Raw genomic sequence first — 13,610 nt, 5'->3', positions numbered from 1 at the left:
AGTCGGAAACATTTGAGGTGGCACTCGCTTCCGGAAGCTGTCAGCTGTGAACACCGCATCAACTGCAATGAGTTTTGAGTGGCCCTGGCAGTATAATTTCCCACCATTTTTTACGTGAGTACACATCTCGAACGCTATTTTGACGCCAGCCAACTAATTGGCCGCTATCACTGACTTGTTTTTAGCAGAAACGTGTTGATGTTGAAGCTAGCATCATGTTAGCTGGCTAATGGGCTAAGCGACACGGATTGCTAGGGAAGTGTGTTTACGAACCAGGGTCAACACCATTTGAATGCTTAAAACCGTCAACATCTCAGTATGTCACTGCTTTGTATGTGACCGAGGCGGCTAGCCACAGCTAGTTAGCTCTTCAAGTAGCGAATACTGCCTCGGCTTAAAGTGGCAGCTAATAAAATCTCACAATATATTTACTCGATTACGAACCATTGGTTTCACCAAATTCAGACATTTCAGTGGGCCATTAAATTCTTTTACCATTTTTTAAATTTATGCCTTGTATTCTAATGCAAACCTTGTGTTATTGTCATGGTCGTACTCTCTGGATCGATAGCTCTGACATCGATGCGTGACCCTGCGCATTTTGGTTCATGCACCACTGATATTTGGATATTGACTGAGAGGATAACTGTCCTCTCCATTTGCTGACCCCAGCAGACTTTTATTATTGATGTTTTGACTCTACACAATCGGTGGGGGGGGGGGACAATTCAGTGTAACACCACCTGCTGCAGAGCTGATTTTCATGGCTGAGTTTAGGTGGAAGTCCTGCTGCAGGCAAAGCAGACGGGCGACCCCCTCAGTGGCCATGTAAACACACACGCTGTGTTACTTGTATTGCTTAAAATCTCCAGAAGCTTAAAAAATGGCAGCCTATAAATTCCTGTTGAAGTCAGTAAAAATGGGGCCTTTATTCCCTCGGTAGCTGGTCCAGTTCTTTAGAGTGCTGACTAATCTGGGCCTGCTAGAACCACTGGCATTCTGTGATGCTTCACCCGTTACCTCATCGTCCTTGACTTCCTGCTGAATCGGTGGGGCTGTAACCAGTGATGATGTCATTGCTGCCTAATCTGAGGGTAATTTGGTGTACAACTGATTTATGATTTAGTCAATAAAAGGTAATGAAAATATGGACAATCGGTGCCCCGGCTGACGTGTTCAGATGCTTTTTCTCTCATCGTCACAGTGAAGCAGCAAATCTTGATGTTTAAGAGCCTGGAACCAGCAAATATGCTCAGGATTTTTACTCCCCTGATCGGCTGGTTGAATGATTGCTGTAACTCTGGACTGACGGTCAGCTTGGTAGGGAGAACAGGGGAGGAAACACAGATAATGAAAGACAAGATGGGGCAGGTTTCAGAGAGATAGTAAAGGAAGCAGGGACGATTCTGAGGCATGCCAGAAAGAACTGAACCTGGCGCCCCCACCTGCAGGCAGGATTTATTGCAGGACTGCTTCAGTTGGAGTATCGTGTACCTAATAAAGTTCTTTTCTGTGGACAGGCTACAGCCCAATGTTGACACGAGACAGAAGCAGCTGGCAGCATGGTGTTCCCTGGCTCTGTCTTACTGCCGCCATCACAAGCTCTACACCCTGGATGTCATGGAGGCCCAGGAGAGCCCCGTGTTCCACAATAAAAAGATAGAACGTATCCTGACCGTGCACCTGAGGTTGAGCCCGGATCCTCTCTCCTCACAGCGCTCGTGTTTGTAGAGCCCGCTACTCAATGTTTTATAGGCCGCTTCCTTTTATGGGGATGTATGATGACACTTTACTGACAGGATATGAGTGTTGGCTTCAAGTCTTTATAGAACAAGGCCGGGTTGTAGTACATTTACTTCGGTTAAGATCGGTGAATGTCGTTCTTTTTGTTGTATCAGACTAAATTTGACTTAAACACATGGCCACAGTTTGACCTGGAGTCCTCGGTGAATTCTCCATGTATAAAGAGATCCTTCAGGGAACCTGCGGTCAGGAAATTTGCCTGTCATGTGCAGAAAAGTCATGTCAGTAACTCGGCTGAAATGAGTGTGAACCAGAGTCTGGATCAGCCCTTAACTGACCCACAGGAAAACTGTCAATCGAAGCGATTCAAATTGTGTTTGAGGATCTGAGGAAAAAAGGTAAGTGGTCCTTCACACCGTCCTCCTCATCAAGAGGGGAAGCACCTGGCTGCGGGTCTGAATCGCAGCCAGCAGTGTTCAAAGTCTGTTGTGATTCCAGGGAACCTGGAGTGGCTGGACAAGAACAAGTCCAGGTGTTTGGTCATGTGGAGGCGGCCTGAGGAGTGGGGCAAGTTGATCTATCAGTGGGTGAGTCCCCCAAGACACGTGCTGCCCGGAGGGCAAGCAGAAGTAACGGCTCACGCTGCATGGAAACGGCCTCCTTCCCCGCTGCCCGCTCCTGTTGTTACTACAGAGCTGTCAGAAGTACACGCAGCGGTCGCTCAAGTAGCAGTGAAGAAGTCCAGCCTCTTTGATGTGCTCGTACTTTACTCTTTCGTTGTCGATTTTCAAGCACATGCGAATAAAAACGGACAAACAAAATCGATGAACTAATACAACCTCTGACACAAACCGGAAGATGCAGAAACCACAGCGTGGTGATGATGTTGCGTTGCCGTTGAGTCGTTCTCAGCTAACCGGACCTTTTTGTCTTGTTTGTAGGTTTCCAAAAACGGGATGGTCAACTCGGTTTACACGCTGTACGAGCTGTCCAACGGCAGCGACACGGAGGGCGAAGGTACGGATCTTTTCATCAAACACGATGTCAGCGAGGTGAAATGCGTCCACGGTGCGATTCCTCAACCAACCCTTTCGCTAACCCTTCAGCAGAGTTTCTGGCTTTGTTGTTGTTGAACTCCGCTCATTTTTACTGCGTCAGCACTGCAAAATCTGTGATACAAAGACAACAAACGTGACTCTGTGGGTCAGAGCACAGATCTGATGGCATGAATCATGAAATAAACGGAATTTCTTCGATCGTTTAATTAACAAAAAATGAAATCCACGCCCATCAGGTACGTTCGTCTGTGTAAATGCTGGAAAACCACACCGACGGGGCTGAGCTGTTGCTGCTCCTGTCGACGGCTGCAGCTCCCAGCAGAGGCGATCACACTTCCACCGAGGAACGCAGAATTTATAAAGCAATATCTTTGTATCAGACAAACTTTGAGGCTTTAAAAACTGTAATTTGAGGACATATTTCAAACGAGACCTCTAGAACAATCCCTTTTTTTTTAAGAAAAAAAGCTTAGATTTTTTTTATTTCTCTGGGTTATTTAATCAGTCAAAATTTGCCTCTGGTTCTGATAAGTGAGGCCTCTGTCTGTGTTCATTTTTTTCTTTTAAATATTTTGTCACCGTGCAGTTTCTTTGTTTTTATTTATTTGTTTGTTCTCGTCTCGATTTTCCAGGGATGCACCATTAAATTGTCATTTTTTCCATCTAGCCTCAACTGCTAATGGTGCTCCTTAGGACCAGAAAACAACCCATGAAGAAATGATTGATGGGATTGTTCAAATGTTTTGGGAGTAGGATGTCACTTTTTCAAACTCCCAACGTGGACATGTAGGTTTCTATCTGTGGAGAACCTTCCTGTGTGAACTTGCTCTCCTCCTCCAGAGTTCCACGGGCTGGAGGAGTGGATGCTGCTGCGCTCGCTGCAGGCCTTACAGACCGAGGGCAAAGCCGAGATCATCACCATGGACGACGTGAAAGGCGGCGTCAAATTCTTTTGAAACGGTGCTGCTGCAGCCACACACACACACACACACACACACACACACACACACACACACACACTGTCTGCCCTCAAATTCCACCGTACCGGCGAATTTTGAACACGTAGCCATCGAAGGCTGCGAGAGGTCAGCGGACGCCGGTCCTTCGATGATCGCCTTGAGGTTTGTCAAAGTGTTGTTTTTTTGTTTTTTGTTTTTGATGGAAGAGAACCAAAATCAATGGAAAAAGAAAAAAAAACAACCTCCTGCTTGTTGCCTGGGAAACAAGACAAACTCAATCGGTCATGAATACCCTTTGGGGGGGGGGACTGGTTTTACTCCATTTTCTCTCTTAACAAGTGACTATAATTCGCTCTGGACCTTCGCTCGGCTTTTGCTCCTCTGTTCCAACCAAACACCTCCAAGAAATCCCAGAAAAAGAACACTTGGGTTTTTTTTTTTTTCCGAGAGTAAACGCTTCCGGGGCGGAGCGCCGCCTGGCTGAGTGGAGCGGCGGTGGACTCCGTGTGCAGGTCGCTGTCCTTCTCTCGTTGTGCAGCAGCTACTGTGACTCTTGTTCTCCTCTCTGTCGATATTCAGCCTCTTTTGTTGTTTTCATACTCTGTAGACAAATAAATCAGAAATTTGCTACGTTGGATTCTTCCGTGTGTGCCCGGCATGCCTGCATGTGACTGAGATGTGTGTCAAACAGAACGTTTGCGTGATCCACAACCCGCCTGCCGCTCTTCCACGCACTGGATAGTCCGGCCACGTCATGTTCTACGCACCGTGTTCCCGCCTGCGGGGTAGATGGAGTTCCAGGGGATTCTGCGTTCTCTGCTAGCAGAGCCACAGGTGGAGCTCAAATGTGGCCTCGCCTGATAAAAGTTGAGTCTCAGCCTCTCAGTGTGGCTCCCTCTGCAGGCCAGGTCGTCCACTGCAACCTCTCCTCCCTCGGTCCGGCTCGTTCAGACGAGGACAGGCCGAGGAGTGACGTGACTCATCTTTTGCTGCCTCAAGACTCAGAAAATGGAGGAGGGGTCGTCCTGATCAATGAGGGAGCCTCGGAAGCGGAGCGCGGCGCCCTCCCGCTGCCGCTGCCAATTTTGTGAAAAAAAGTCATCAGGAAATATTGCAAATAATCGTTAATAGATGCTGTCTGAGCCAGCTCACGTGACACGACCTGCTTCATGATGACGCCCACTGGTGCCTGGAAAAGAAAAAGAATGGAGCGCGTTTATTGTCATTGTATGGTCAGATAACTCCGATGTAGACATGGATAAACAAGTTGAAAATCCTGTACAAGTAAAAAGAATTATATACAAAGTGGAAAATACTACAACAAGAAATGTAGTAAATTTCAATTTAAATTGTGCGGTGCAAAATGGCGAGGTAAGGCACACGTGTTCTGTACAGTTGCATTGGTTATAATTAAAAAATGTTCCCGTGGTGAATCCTAATTATTTAATGTCAAATAATGAGATTAAAAGGTAAAAATGAAGACTTGAGACTTTTCGATCTCAGTTTCTGACCCTCAGAAGTGCCATTGACCGTAAAAACGTTCCCACGTCAAATCATGAGATTTATTTTATTTTATTTTTATTTAAAACCCCGCGGAGGATCAGCTGGCACATTTCCACATTTCCCTCATAAATGTTACGCTCCCTGGCTGGTTCGCGCGGCGAGGGGGCGGAGTCGGGAGCGCGCAGCCGGAGCGCTCGGGACGCACAGCCTCTGGAGCTCTGTTGATATAGCCGAGCTCCGTCCTTCCATCGGAGGTTATGGCTGAGGACTTTGGAAAGTGGAGAGAAGCTGCAAACGTGGATTATTCGTTTGGGAAAATGCGTTAAAGTGCGTTTACGCAGCAGCTGTGACCAGTAAGTACACGTCTATTCAAGCTGTAAATGCAGTATTCAATCTATGTATATTTTATAGCTGCAGGTAAAGTGTTACTCACTAGTCGGGATTATTTTGTGGTTGGTATTTGTTTGAAAAGTAACGCAGGGCTCAAAGTAACGATACTCTTTACTTGTCCTGAATTTCCTCTCCACCTTCAGGCTCAACAAAGGTGTTGGACCTGCTCGCTACTATGTCACACGCTCAGGTGGAGATACCGGGACGCGGCTTCCCGGGCCTCCCCGTGGATATGACCGACGACTGTCTGTCCCGCGTGCCGTCCGTGCTCAGGGCGCACGGCCTGGGCGCGCGAAGGAACTCTTACGGTTTGCAGAAGATCAGCATGGACATCGACTCGCCTCTTTACAGCGGCGCCCTCTCCAAAGCCTTGTCCTGGTCCGCTGAGAACATCCTGACGCTGACCGAGTCCAGAGCAGAGGATGAGAAGACCGACGAGTCTCCGCAGTCACCGTCCCCCATCTCGAGCCCGGGAACCAGCTCCAACACGCCCCCCTGCAACCAAGACGCGGACGCTGGCTCCCTGGGCGACAACTGGCAACCCGTACCGAGATCCAGGGCTCAGGAGGCCAGTTCGGACTCGGACAACGAACTGAACAGTTCTAAACAGCTCAAGATCTCGTCCCGCATCCCGTTCGATGCTCAGTGGGAGCAGGAGGAGAAGGAGGACGTGGAGACCAAAGCCGTGGCGACCTCCCCTGATGGCAGATACCTGAAATTCAACATCGAGATTGGAAGGGGGTCTTTCAAGACCGTTTACAAGGGGCTGGACACGGAGACCACGGTGGAGGTGGCGTGGTGCGAGCTCCAGGTAGGACCTCCGCAGTCACACTCTATCAGGGGTGTGTGTGTGTGGGGGGGGGGGGGGGGGGGGTTAAAGTGCTTGTTGTTGTCTTATTGTGCATCAAACTCACTTCCTGCACAAAAACGTCACTCAGCCGCTGCATCAACACATGAAAGTAATGAACTATGAGGGATCCTCCTTCTTTAAAGAGGATGTCCAGCATGAACAGTGATTCAGGGGGAGTTCCTCTGTATTCTTTGATTGTCAGGCCTGTTATTTTATATTTATTCATTTTGCGGGCTAAATTTGGACTGCAGACTCCACTTTGGGCAGCTGTGCTATGTATGAATGATGCACTGATACTGAATTTCTGGATTCCGATGGGAGTCTTTATTCCCCTTCGTGTGTGTGTGTGTGTGTGTGTGTGTGTGTGTGTGTGTTCAGCAAACAAAACAAAACAACCCCCCCCCCCCCCCAGAAAATATGATTTAACTGTTAGGAAGCAGTTCCTGGCGCCGTCTTTGAGGACAATCCTGAAACAGCTTGTTACACCAGCACGTGACTGCTGCCCGCTGCTGTCTGCATCTGGGAAGCTGTTTTTATTCGCTGCCGGCCGATACACCGCTGATACATCAGTGCAACCCCACCTACGTTCATGAGCTCATATAAAACTCCTCTCAGGTATAGATGAATACTTTCTCTACCGGCTGCCAGCTCTTATTCCTCCTCTGGGGCAGCAGGGTCGATGGGAAGCGGCTAATCTGGAGTATGTTATTCCTCAGTGACCTTGAGTGGGGCTGTGTCAGGCCTGTTCACGGTAACCCAGGTCATCCTGCCAGCAGCCAGCTCCGACTGAACCACTCTGCCCGCCATGATCCCCTCTAATCTCTGTTTTCATTAACAACCAGTGACACCAGGCGAGCTCTCCCGAAGCCTCACGTGAGGGAACAATCAACAGGCAGTAGATCACCTCTGCTGCTGTATTTGTAGATGGCGACGGTGACGCTCGTTCCCTGAAGTGTTTCCATCCTGCACGACGGCGCTAAAACGACTCCGTGAGTGCGGCTGGCAGGGTGATCCGCTCTTTCAGAGGGTTTATGCTCACGTGTAAACATGAGATCTGTCTTTGTGATGTAAAAGGTGTCAGTCAGTTTATGCCACAGAGTTTGGCATGCAGGCACCAAACAGCCCGGCGAGCAGCTGCCACCTCTCCAGCTTGGTTTGATAGCACAGTGGAGGATTTAAAGATTTAAGCTTTAAGTCCACTCTTAACATTTGCTGTTAGGCATGACGTGCATCGGTATCAGTGTCTGGCAACCACGTTATCCTTCTTAGGTGAGAAGTTGTGCCTCCCTGCCCTCTAAACCGTCTGGCAGTGCCCTACATTCCTGCTGACTTTACTTCCTGACAGATCAGAACATTTCTGGAAGAATTGTTTTTAAAGGAAGGTGCAGACTTTTTAAATTTGTCTTCCTCTCCGGACGTCGGACACGGAGCTGAGACCCACACAGTCCTGTTGACTGCTAGTTAGCTTAGCACAATGAATGGTTGTGGATGGGAAGTGTTAGCTTACCTCAGTCAAACAGTTAGCATGTACTCTTTCCTGCAAAACAGTCTTTGCCTGCATTAGTAGGACCAGGGTTGCAGATAACATTTGTAAGATCGATACTTTAAAAATACAGCCGGAACTACTTCCTGGAGAGGGCGCAGGGATTTGACACAGCTTCCGCTAATCATGGCTAACTTTGTAAGAGGCTGATTATTCTTAGGTAAACCAAGATCCTGGACTTTATCTAAACAGAGGGGGAACTTAGAGGTTGTAGGAGCTGAGCGAGCAGGGTGGAGGTACGCTAACCTGCCCTTTCGCTACCATTCTAACTGGCTGTCAGCTGGTCTCTGTGGGTCTCGGCTCCCTATTGCACACAAAAGAAAGAAGGGTATCTATCGCATTCTCTGACTCTGAAAAAAGACAACATGACAAAAAAAATAATTTCCCAAAAAGCTGGCGTGTTCCTTTAAGATGTTGCTGTGCACGGAAGCACTCCCGCGATTCGCTTAAGAAAAGATGCACATGAGGTAGTGTGAGGTTTAAGCTCTGAGGGAGGCCGAGGCAGTCACGGATTACACGGGGTGAGGTGAATCTGCCCCCGGGGCTAAAGCTCCAGCAGCAGCAGCCGCCGCCTGCCTCAAGAGCCCACCTGTCAGTTCACACAACAGGTGTTTGTTGGAGGAGGCACAGATGGCCCCTCACCTGCGCTGTTAGCCTCCATTTTTGACACCCCGGGGCAAACACAAGCAGGGGTCCCTCTGTGTTTGCGCTCTGACTTTTAAAGCCGCTTTTGTGTCATGAAAAGTGCATTTTTTTTCCACAGCTGTGTTGGAAACAAGCGCACTTTTCATCTCTTTACTTGAAACATGAGTCAGTTTAAGCTCCTTAATCACTCCTAATAAGCTTAAAGGGAGCCATTGTTGATATGGTTGTGATAAGTTGACCTCACAAGGACTTAAAGCGCTACCGGCCCGTCCTCTCGGCGTTCCCCGGGTTGCTTAAATGAACACAAAGTCTGTGGTGGCTAAACAATCACTCGTGTAATGTTGACGGAGAAGCAGTCGGAAGGTGCGTCATTACAAGTCAGGTAGAAATGCCTTGAGCTCTTTTAAATACGTGTCCCCACACCGGAGCTGTGACCATCAGGTCGTTCAGATCAGCCGCTCCGCAGAGCGCCTGCCTGCCGGTGTTTAAAAGCCTCGCTCACATTCGTTCTCTGGCGCGTACAGTAACTTAATGTCAGTGTTGTTTAAGTGAAGCAGGGGCGGCGACCGCGGGAACCTTTTAACACACATTCACTAAACAATGCATCGAGATGCTCCCGCGACGCGCAGCAGCCGAGTTAGCCTGCGTGGTGTTAAAAACACCAGACAGGCTGAATGTTCATCCACCTCGGCGAATTGTTCAAAGGACTTTCTGCACTCTGGAGTCAGAGCTGCTCTGTTAGCAACATCCTGACCCAACACGGCTCAGACAGACATGGCGTGGGAACAACGAAGGAAGCAAAACTAGCGCCGCAACATTTGGCTAAAAGGTCTGGTGGCTGCGGTCTGTAATCGCTTGGTTACAAAGAGAAATGCAGTTAAATTGACTCAACTCAAACAGACAAACTTAAGCTGGCGTCAGATGGAAAGCATTTATAAAGAAACCTTTGACAGAAACAGAGTCATCTCTGCACCGCTTGTGTAGACGCATTCAAAATAATAGCTGTGTCTTTTTTCTTTTTTTTTTGTGGTGGTGCTGGTGCTGGTGTTTTTTTGGTTATATAAGCGTGTCACGGGATGACATCACCAGTGGTCCAGCACTCATCCCAGCTGAAGTCAAGGATGAAGGAGCTTCGATTTCAGGGGGCTGGTTCTTTTCGATTGTAATTCCATTTTCAGATTTTGTTGGTTTCCGGCACCTGTTGACTTCTATTGGGGAGTATTTGCTCCGTCAAGAAGTTATCTGACGATAAGAGCTCAATATGAGCAACATTCTAAATTGATAGGTGCCTCCAGGCCTGACTGGCGTGAGCGTTCATGGTGGCTGAGACATGAAAGGTCAACATAGGAATGAAAAACGTGTATTTGATGTTCTTTAGAAACAGTTACCACACAGTTTGCCAACCAGAAAGCATTAATATCCTGTCCACTGTCATATCTTTGGAGTTAAATGGCCACATTTAAGAGATAATCACCTCTGATGCGGGGTTTATTTGTTTATGCTCTCTAATATTGACGGTCAAGCACTGGCGGAGTTCTGGATATTAATATCCAGTGTTTTGGCTGCTGCTTTGTTTCCGCTCTCTCTCTCTTATCTAATGGAGCCCCAATGGTGCTTTTATGTAGCTACTGTGGCAAAAAAAATCCACAAATAATCATATTTAATGTGTAATTAAAAAGAATAACAAAATTTAAAAAAAAAATATATTAACCCCCCCCCCCCCTCCAAAAAAAGAGTTTCAGATCAGGCTTGACCTCAGAAGAACTCTGTCAAAGTGAAAAATGAATGAACTCCGCTGCCTTTGCCAAACCTGTCACTTTTTAATGAAGTCAAGACTCCTCCTCCCTGTCGAATGAGCTGAAGACCTCATCCTGGACGGCGCGCCGCAGCCACGTTGTCCTGGTGAAGCTGCTTGTGTTTGTTTGTTGGTGGAGAGGCTCAGCCGTGCAGGTCCAGGCACAAGAACCAAGGCGACGACGGGATCAAGTCCAGTTCCCCTCGTTAGCCACCTTCTCCGCCTGTCAGCGCCTGAGTGCTTCGTGTTGCCACATCGATCAATGTTTGTGTACAATTAACTCTTCTATAATACTTTTTACCGTGAGAAATTAAGGGCGTCCTCTACAAAATTGGAACCGGGAAGGGTTTTATAGCGGTGACGAGGTTTAGCAACGAGTCTAAACTACCTGGTGCTGCTGCAGGGATCCAGGTGTCAGCTATTGAGCAACCCCTCCCCCACAGGCTCACTGATGACTCAGGCGCTGTACAGGCTTTGAAGGGAATGTGGAAGTGATAAAAAATGGATGAGCCATTGTGTGGTCCCCCTCCCAATAGTCAACACGGGACAGCACGCAAGCGAAGAGTTTACAGCCTCCTGTTACATCTTTGTGACGTTCAGTTCCACAAAGTTGAGTGGAGTCAAGCTCGCGGCGAGCTGGTGGGAGCGTGAACGCAGGCAGCTACTGAGTAACTGGTCAGGATGAGTGCGCCGAGGCAAACATCCTCTCTGCTGCGTCCTTTTAAAGGGCATCAGTTGCACAGTACCTGATCTTATTATTCCAGGGCGGCGTCCTTCACCCTCCACCACACACAGTAGCTTTGGTGTACTTGAACTCATTCATCCAACACGCTTTCTTTCACTGAACAGCATCGGCAGGCCTGGATTTTCAACACCGTCGGTGTTATTAGGAAAGACCAGCTTGTGCTAGGGGGACGGGATCTTTCAGCAGCTAACAAACCTCGGGTGTCAGGATCCAGTAAGCCTTTGTTGAGGTTTCGTTGCGTCGGGCAGCTATCAGGGAGGTGAAGTGAAGTCTAAAAGAATCTTTTAGGCAGTTTGTACACACACACAAAAAAAGATGAAGAACAGCTGATGTCTTGATAGTCTTGGCACCAAACTCTCTGGTTTAGCATTCAGTCTTAAAAATCTGTGCCAACAAAGTGTCCTTTAGTCCAAGGTCAAGAGGTGTATTTCCTAAACTTGACGAGAGCGTCAACAGTTTCAGTTATACCCGAGCGTAGGAAGCCAGCTGACAGCGAGGCAGGATCTCAAAGAAAATGAAATCTATCAACTGTATGGATGGATGCGCTCGTGAGGCAGGACATTAAGGGGCGGGGCAGGTAGCAGTCACGTCAGCAGTGGGTCAAAGATTGAAGTCAGAACCTCAAGATCAACAGGCACTGCCTTACTTATAGGCCAATATTTTGTAGTGAAGAATTCCCACATTGACGCATCCGCCGCTGTCCTTTATGTATTTAAAAATGTGCTTTAAGGTATCAAGAGTACTCATAGCAACTCGAGCACATTCTGCTGTTGAAAGCGTGATCAGGAAAAAGGGCTTTTTAGCTCACCTGAGGTGGTTTTTGCCTTTTGTAGAAAGGAGCTAACACACTTTTTCAGGGATGGGCGCCCCCTTTGCTATTCAGTTGGACTGTAGTGAGCGTGTAACTGTTATGTCATAAAACATTTATCTGTTCTGGGTTGGTCTTCACAAGGAACGCACCCAGAAATTGTGTTGTGAGCTGCGGGTGACGTGATGTTGGGTAACATCTGAACTGCTGTTCAAATACATTTCTGCATTAAGTAGTGAGTTTATTCTGTGAATGGCAAGCTAATGTCCATCCAGCATTTTCATTCTGATGGTAACCTACGCTAATATATACAAGCTTTGATACTGAGTCAATGCATGAGGAAATGAAACGCCGCTGAGTAACCTGAGGACAAACGGAAGGAGGCGGGGTGTGGTGGGAGGCGATTTACGTCAGTGCTCCTGTAGTAAGACTTGGAACTCTTACCTGAGCGGTGAGAGTGAGCTCATGGTCGCACCTCTTCTCTTTTTAAAGCTTCATATAACACCAGATTCAATTAAAGCTGTAAACCTTATTAAAACCTCTGCGGTTTATATTCCAACGTACGGGGTTGAACAACAAATCATAAATCCACTTTGGCACGAACCTTTGAATTCTGTTGCCGGTCTGTCTCATGTTAGCGTGGGCCTCATAAAAGCCCGGCTGTGTAACCTTTATCTGAATGCGGCTTGTGTTAGGTGACATAACACAAGCTGTGGGTTTCCTATCAGTTCCACTGTAGCCAACATCAACAATGCCCTTCCTCGCAAGGCCCACGGTGCAGCTAGATCCAGCTTATCAGGGCCAGCGAGTGTTCTCGGAGGAGAGAGTGAAGGGGGCCGGAACGATAGCCTACATTTACATTTGCCAGCACGTCACTTTGACGTGAAGGCTGTTTGTTTGTTTGCTTGAGCTCCGTGCAGCCCAGAACGGAAGGCCATACTGTGTAACCTATAAAACTGTACTCAGTGTGATTGCGGGGCCAGATATAGCATACGGGGATCATACAGCCTGCGCTCACTGCTGAGGCCAGACAACAGCGTCGATAGCGCGGCGCTGCCGTGCCAAGGCTGCATGCGTTGGAGCTGGAGCCGCTTGACGGGTTTCCGTGTGGGTAGCGGGAATCAGAAAGGCTGGTGACCCCGTCAGAGGTGTACCATCCCTCCCAGGTGATGCATGCTGGGATAAGCGCGGCAAACTTTTCAGCAACCCTGCAAAGAAGATGCAGAGAATGGAGGGCTGGTGGAAGCTCTCCTGCTGCTCTGATGTGACAACAGCATCTTAAGCAGGGCTGGATGGGGGCTGGGACCTCATGATGCCATTATATTATGATAAAATATGATACATATTTCAATTATTACATAATTTACCGAAATTTTCAATAGAGAGCGGAATTTACAACTTGCTGCGTACCGACTGGGTTGTCTTAACGCCTAAATCGCAATGTTGATGACCAAGCAGAGAAATCGTGTCAAAGTTTCTGTTATTATTATGATATTGATACTGGAGGCTGGAGTATCAGTACAGTAGTAATTGTACAGTTTCTCATGTTTGTTATCAGAGACTGACAGACT

General features: G+C 47.9%; 2 protein-coding genes across 5 annotated transcripts in view; both read left to right on the top strand.

Moving 5' to 3' along the window:
• The first annotated feature begins 6 nt into the window (after positions 1-6).
• Positions 7-5,936, top strand: vps25 (vacuolar protein sorting 25 homolog). 2 transcript variants are annotated; one of them, XM_086196485.1, is made up of 7 exons: positions 7-114; positions 1,521-1,666; positions 2,088-2,141; positions 2,242-2,330; positions 2,685-2,760; positions 3,642-3,761; positions 5,797-5,936. In XM_086196485.1, the coding sequence occupies exons 1-6, from the start codon at positions 68-70 to the stop codon at positions 3,755-3,757; spliced, it is 528 nt and encodes a 175-aa protein (XP_086052611.1). In that variant the 5' UTR covers positions 7-67; the 3' UTR covers positions 3,758-3,761; positions 5,797-5,936. The 2 variants fall into 2 exon arrangements, with proteins under 2 accessions (XP_086052611.1, XP_086052612.1); XM_086196486.1 differs by lacking the exon at positions 5,797-5,936 and having other exon boundaries at positions 68-114; positions 3,642-5,328.
• The window catches only part of wnk4a (WNK lysine deficient protein kinase 4a), a 48,928-nt gene continuing 38,959 nt past the window's right edge, over positions 3,642-13,610 (top strand). The window contains exons 1-2 of one of the 3 annotated variants that reach the window (XM_086196476.1): positions 3,642-3,761; positions 5,797-6,464. In XM_086196476.1, the coding sequence (XP_086052602.1) occupies positions 5,829-6,464 (636 nt within the window). In that variant the 5' untranslated portion in view covers positions 3,642-3,761; positions 5,797-5,828. Of the gene's footprint in view, positions 3,762-5,420; positions 6,465-13,610 lie in introns of those variants that run through there. The other 2 variants (XM_086196475.1, XM_086196477.1) reach the window with 2 other exon arrangements.

This window comes from Aulostomus chinensis, chromosome 23 (assembly GCF_037954235.1).
Source record: "Aulostomus chinensis isolate RoL2024-O1b breed Wild chromosome 23, RoL_Achi_v1.0, whole genome shotgun sequence".
Lineage (NCBI taxonomy): Eukaryota > Metazoa > Chordata > Actinopteri > Syngnathiformes > Aulostomidae > Aulostomus > Aulostomus chinensis.
This window is presented reverse-complemented; position numbering and strand designations above follow the sequence as displayed.

Coding starts and splice junctions, on each gene's coding strand:
- vps25 (XM_086196485.1), top strand. CDS start 68: ATGAGTTTTGAGTGGCCCTGGCAGTATAATTTCCCACCATTTTTTAC. Junction 2,142..2,241: donor TGAGGATCTGAGGAAAAAAG/GTAAGTGGTCCT, acceptor TTGTGATTCCAG/GGAACCTGGAGTGGCTGGAC. Junction 2,331..2,684: donor GCAAGTTGATCTATCAGTGG/GTGAGTCCCCCA, acceptor TCTTGTTTGTAG/GTTTCCAAAAACGGGATGGT.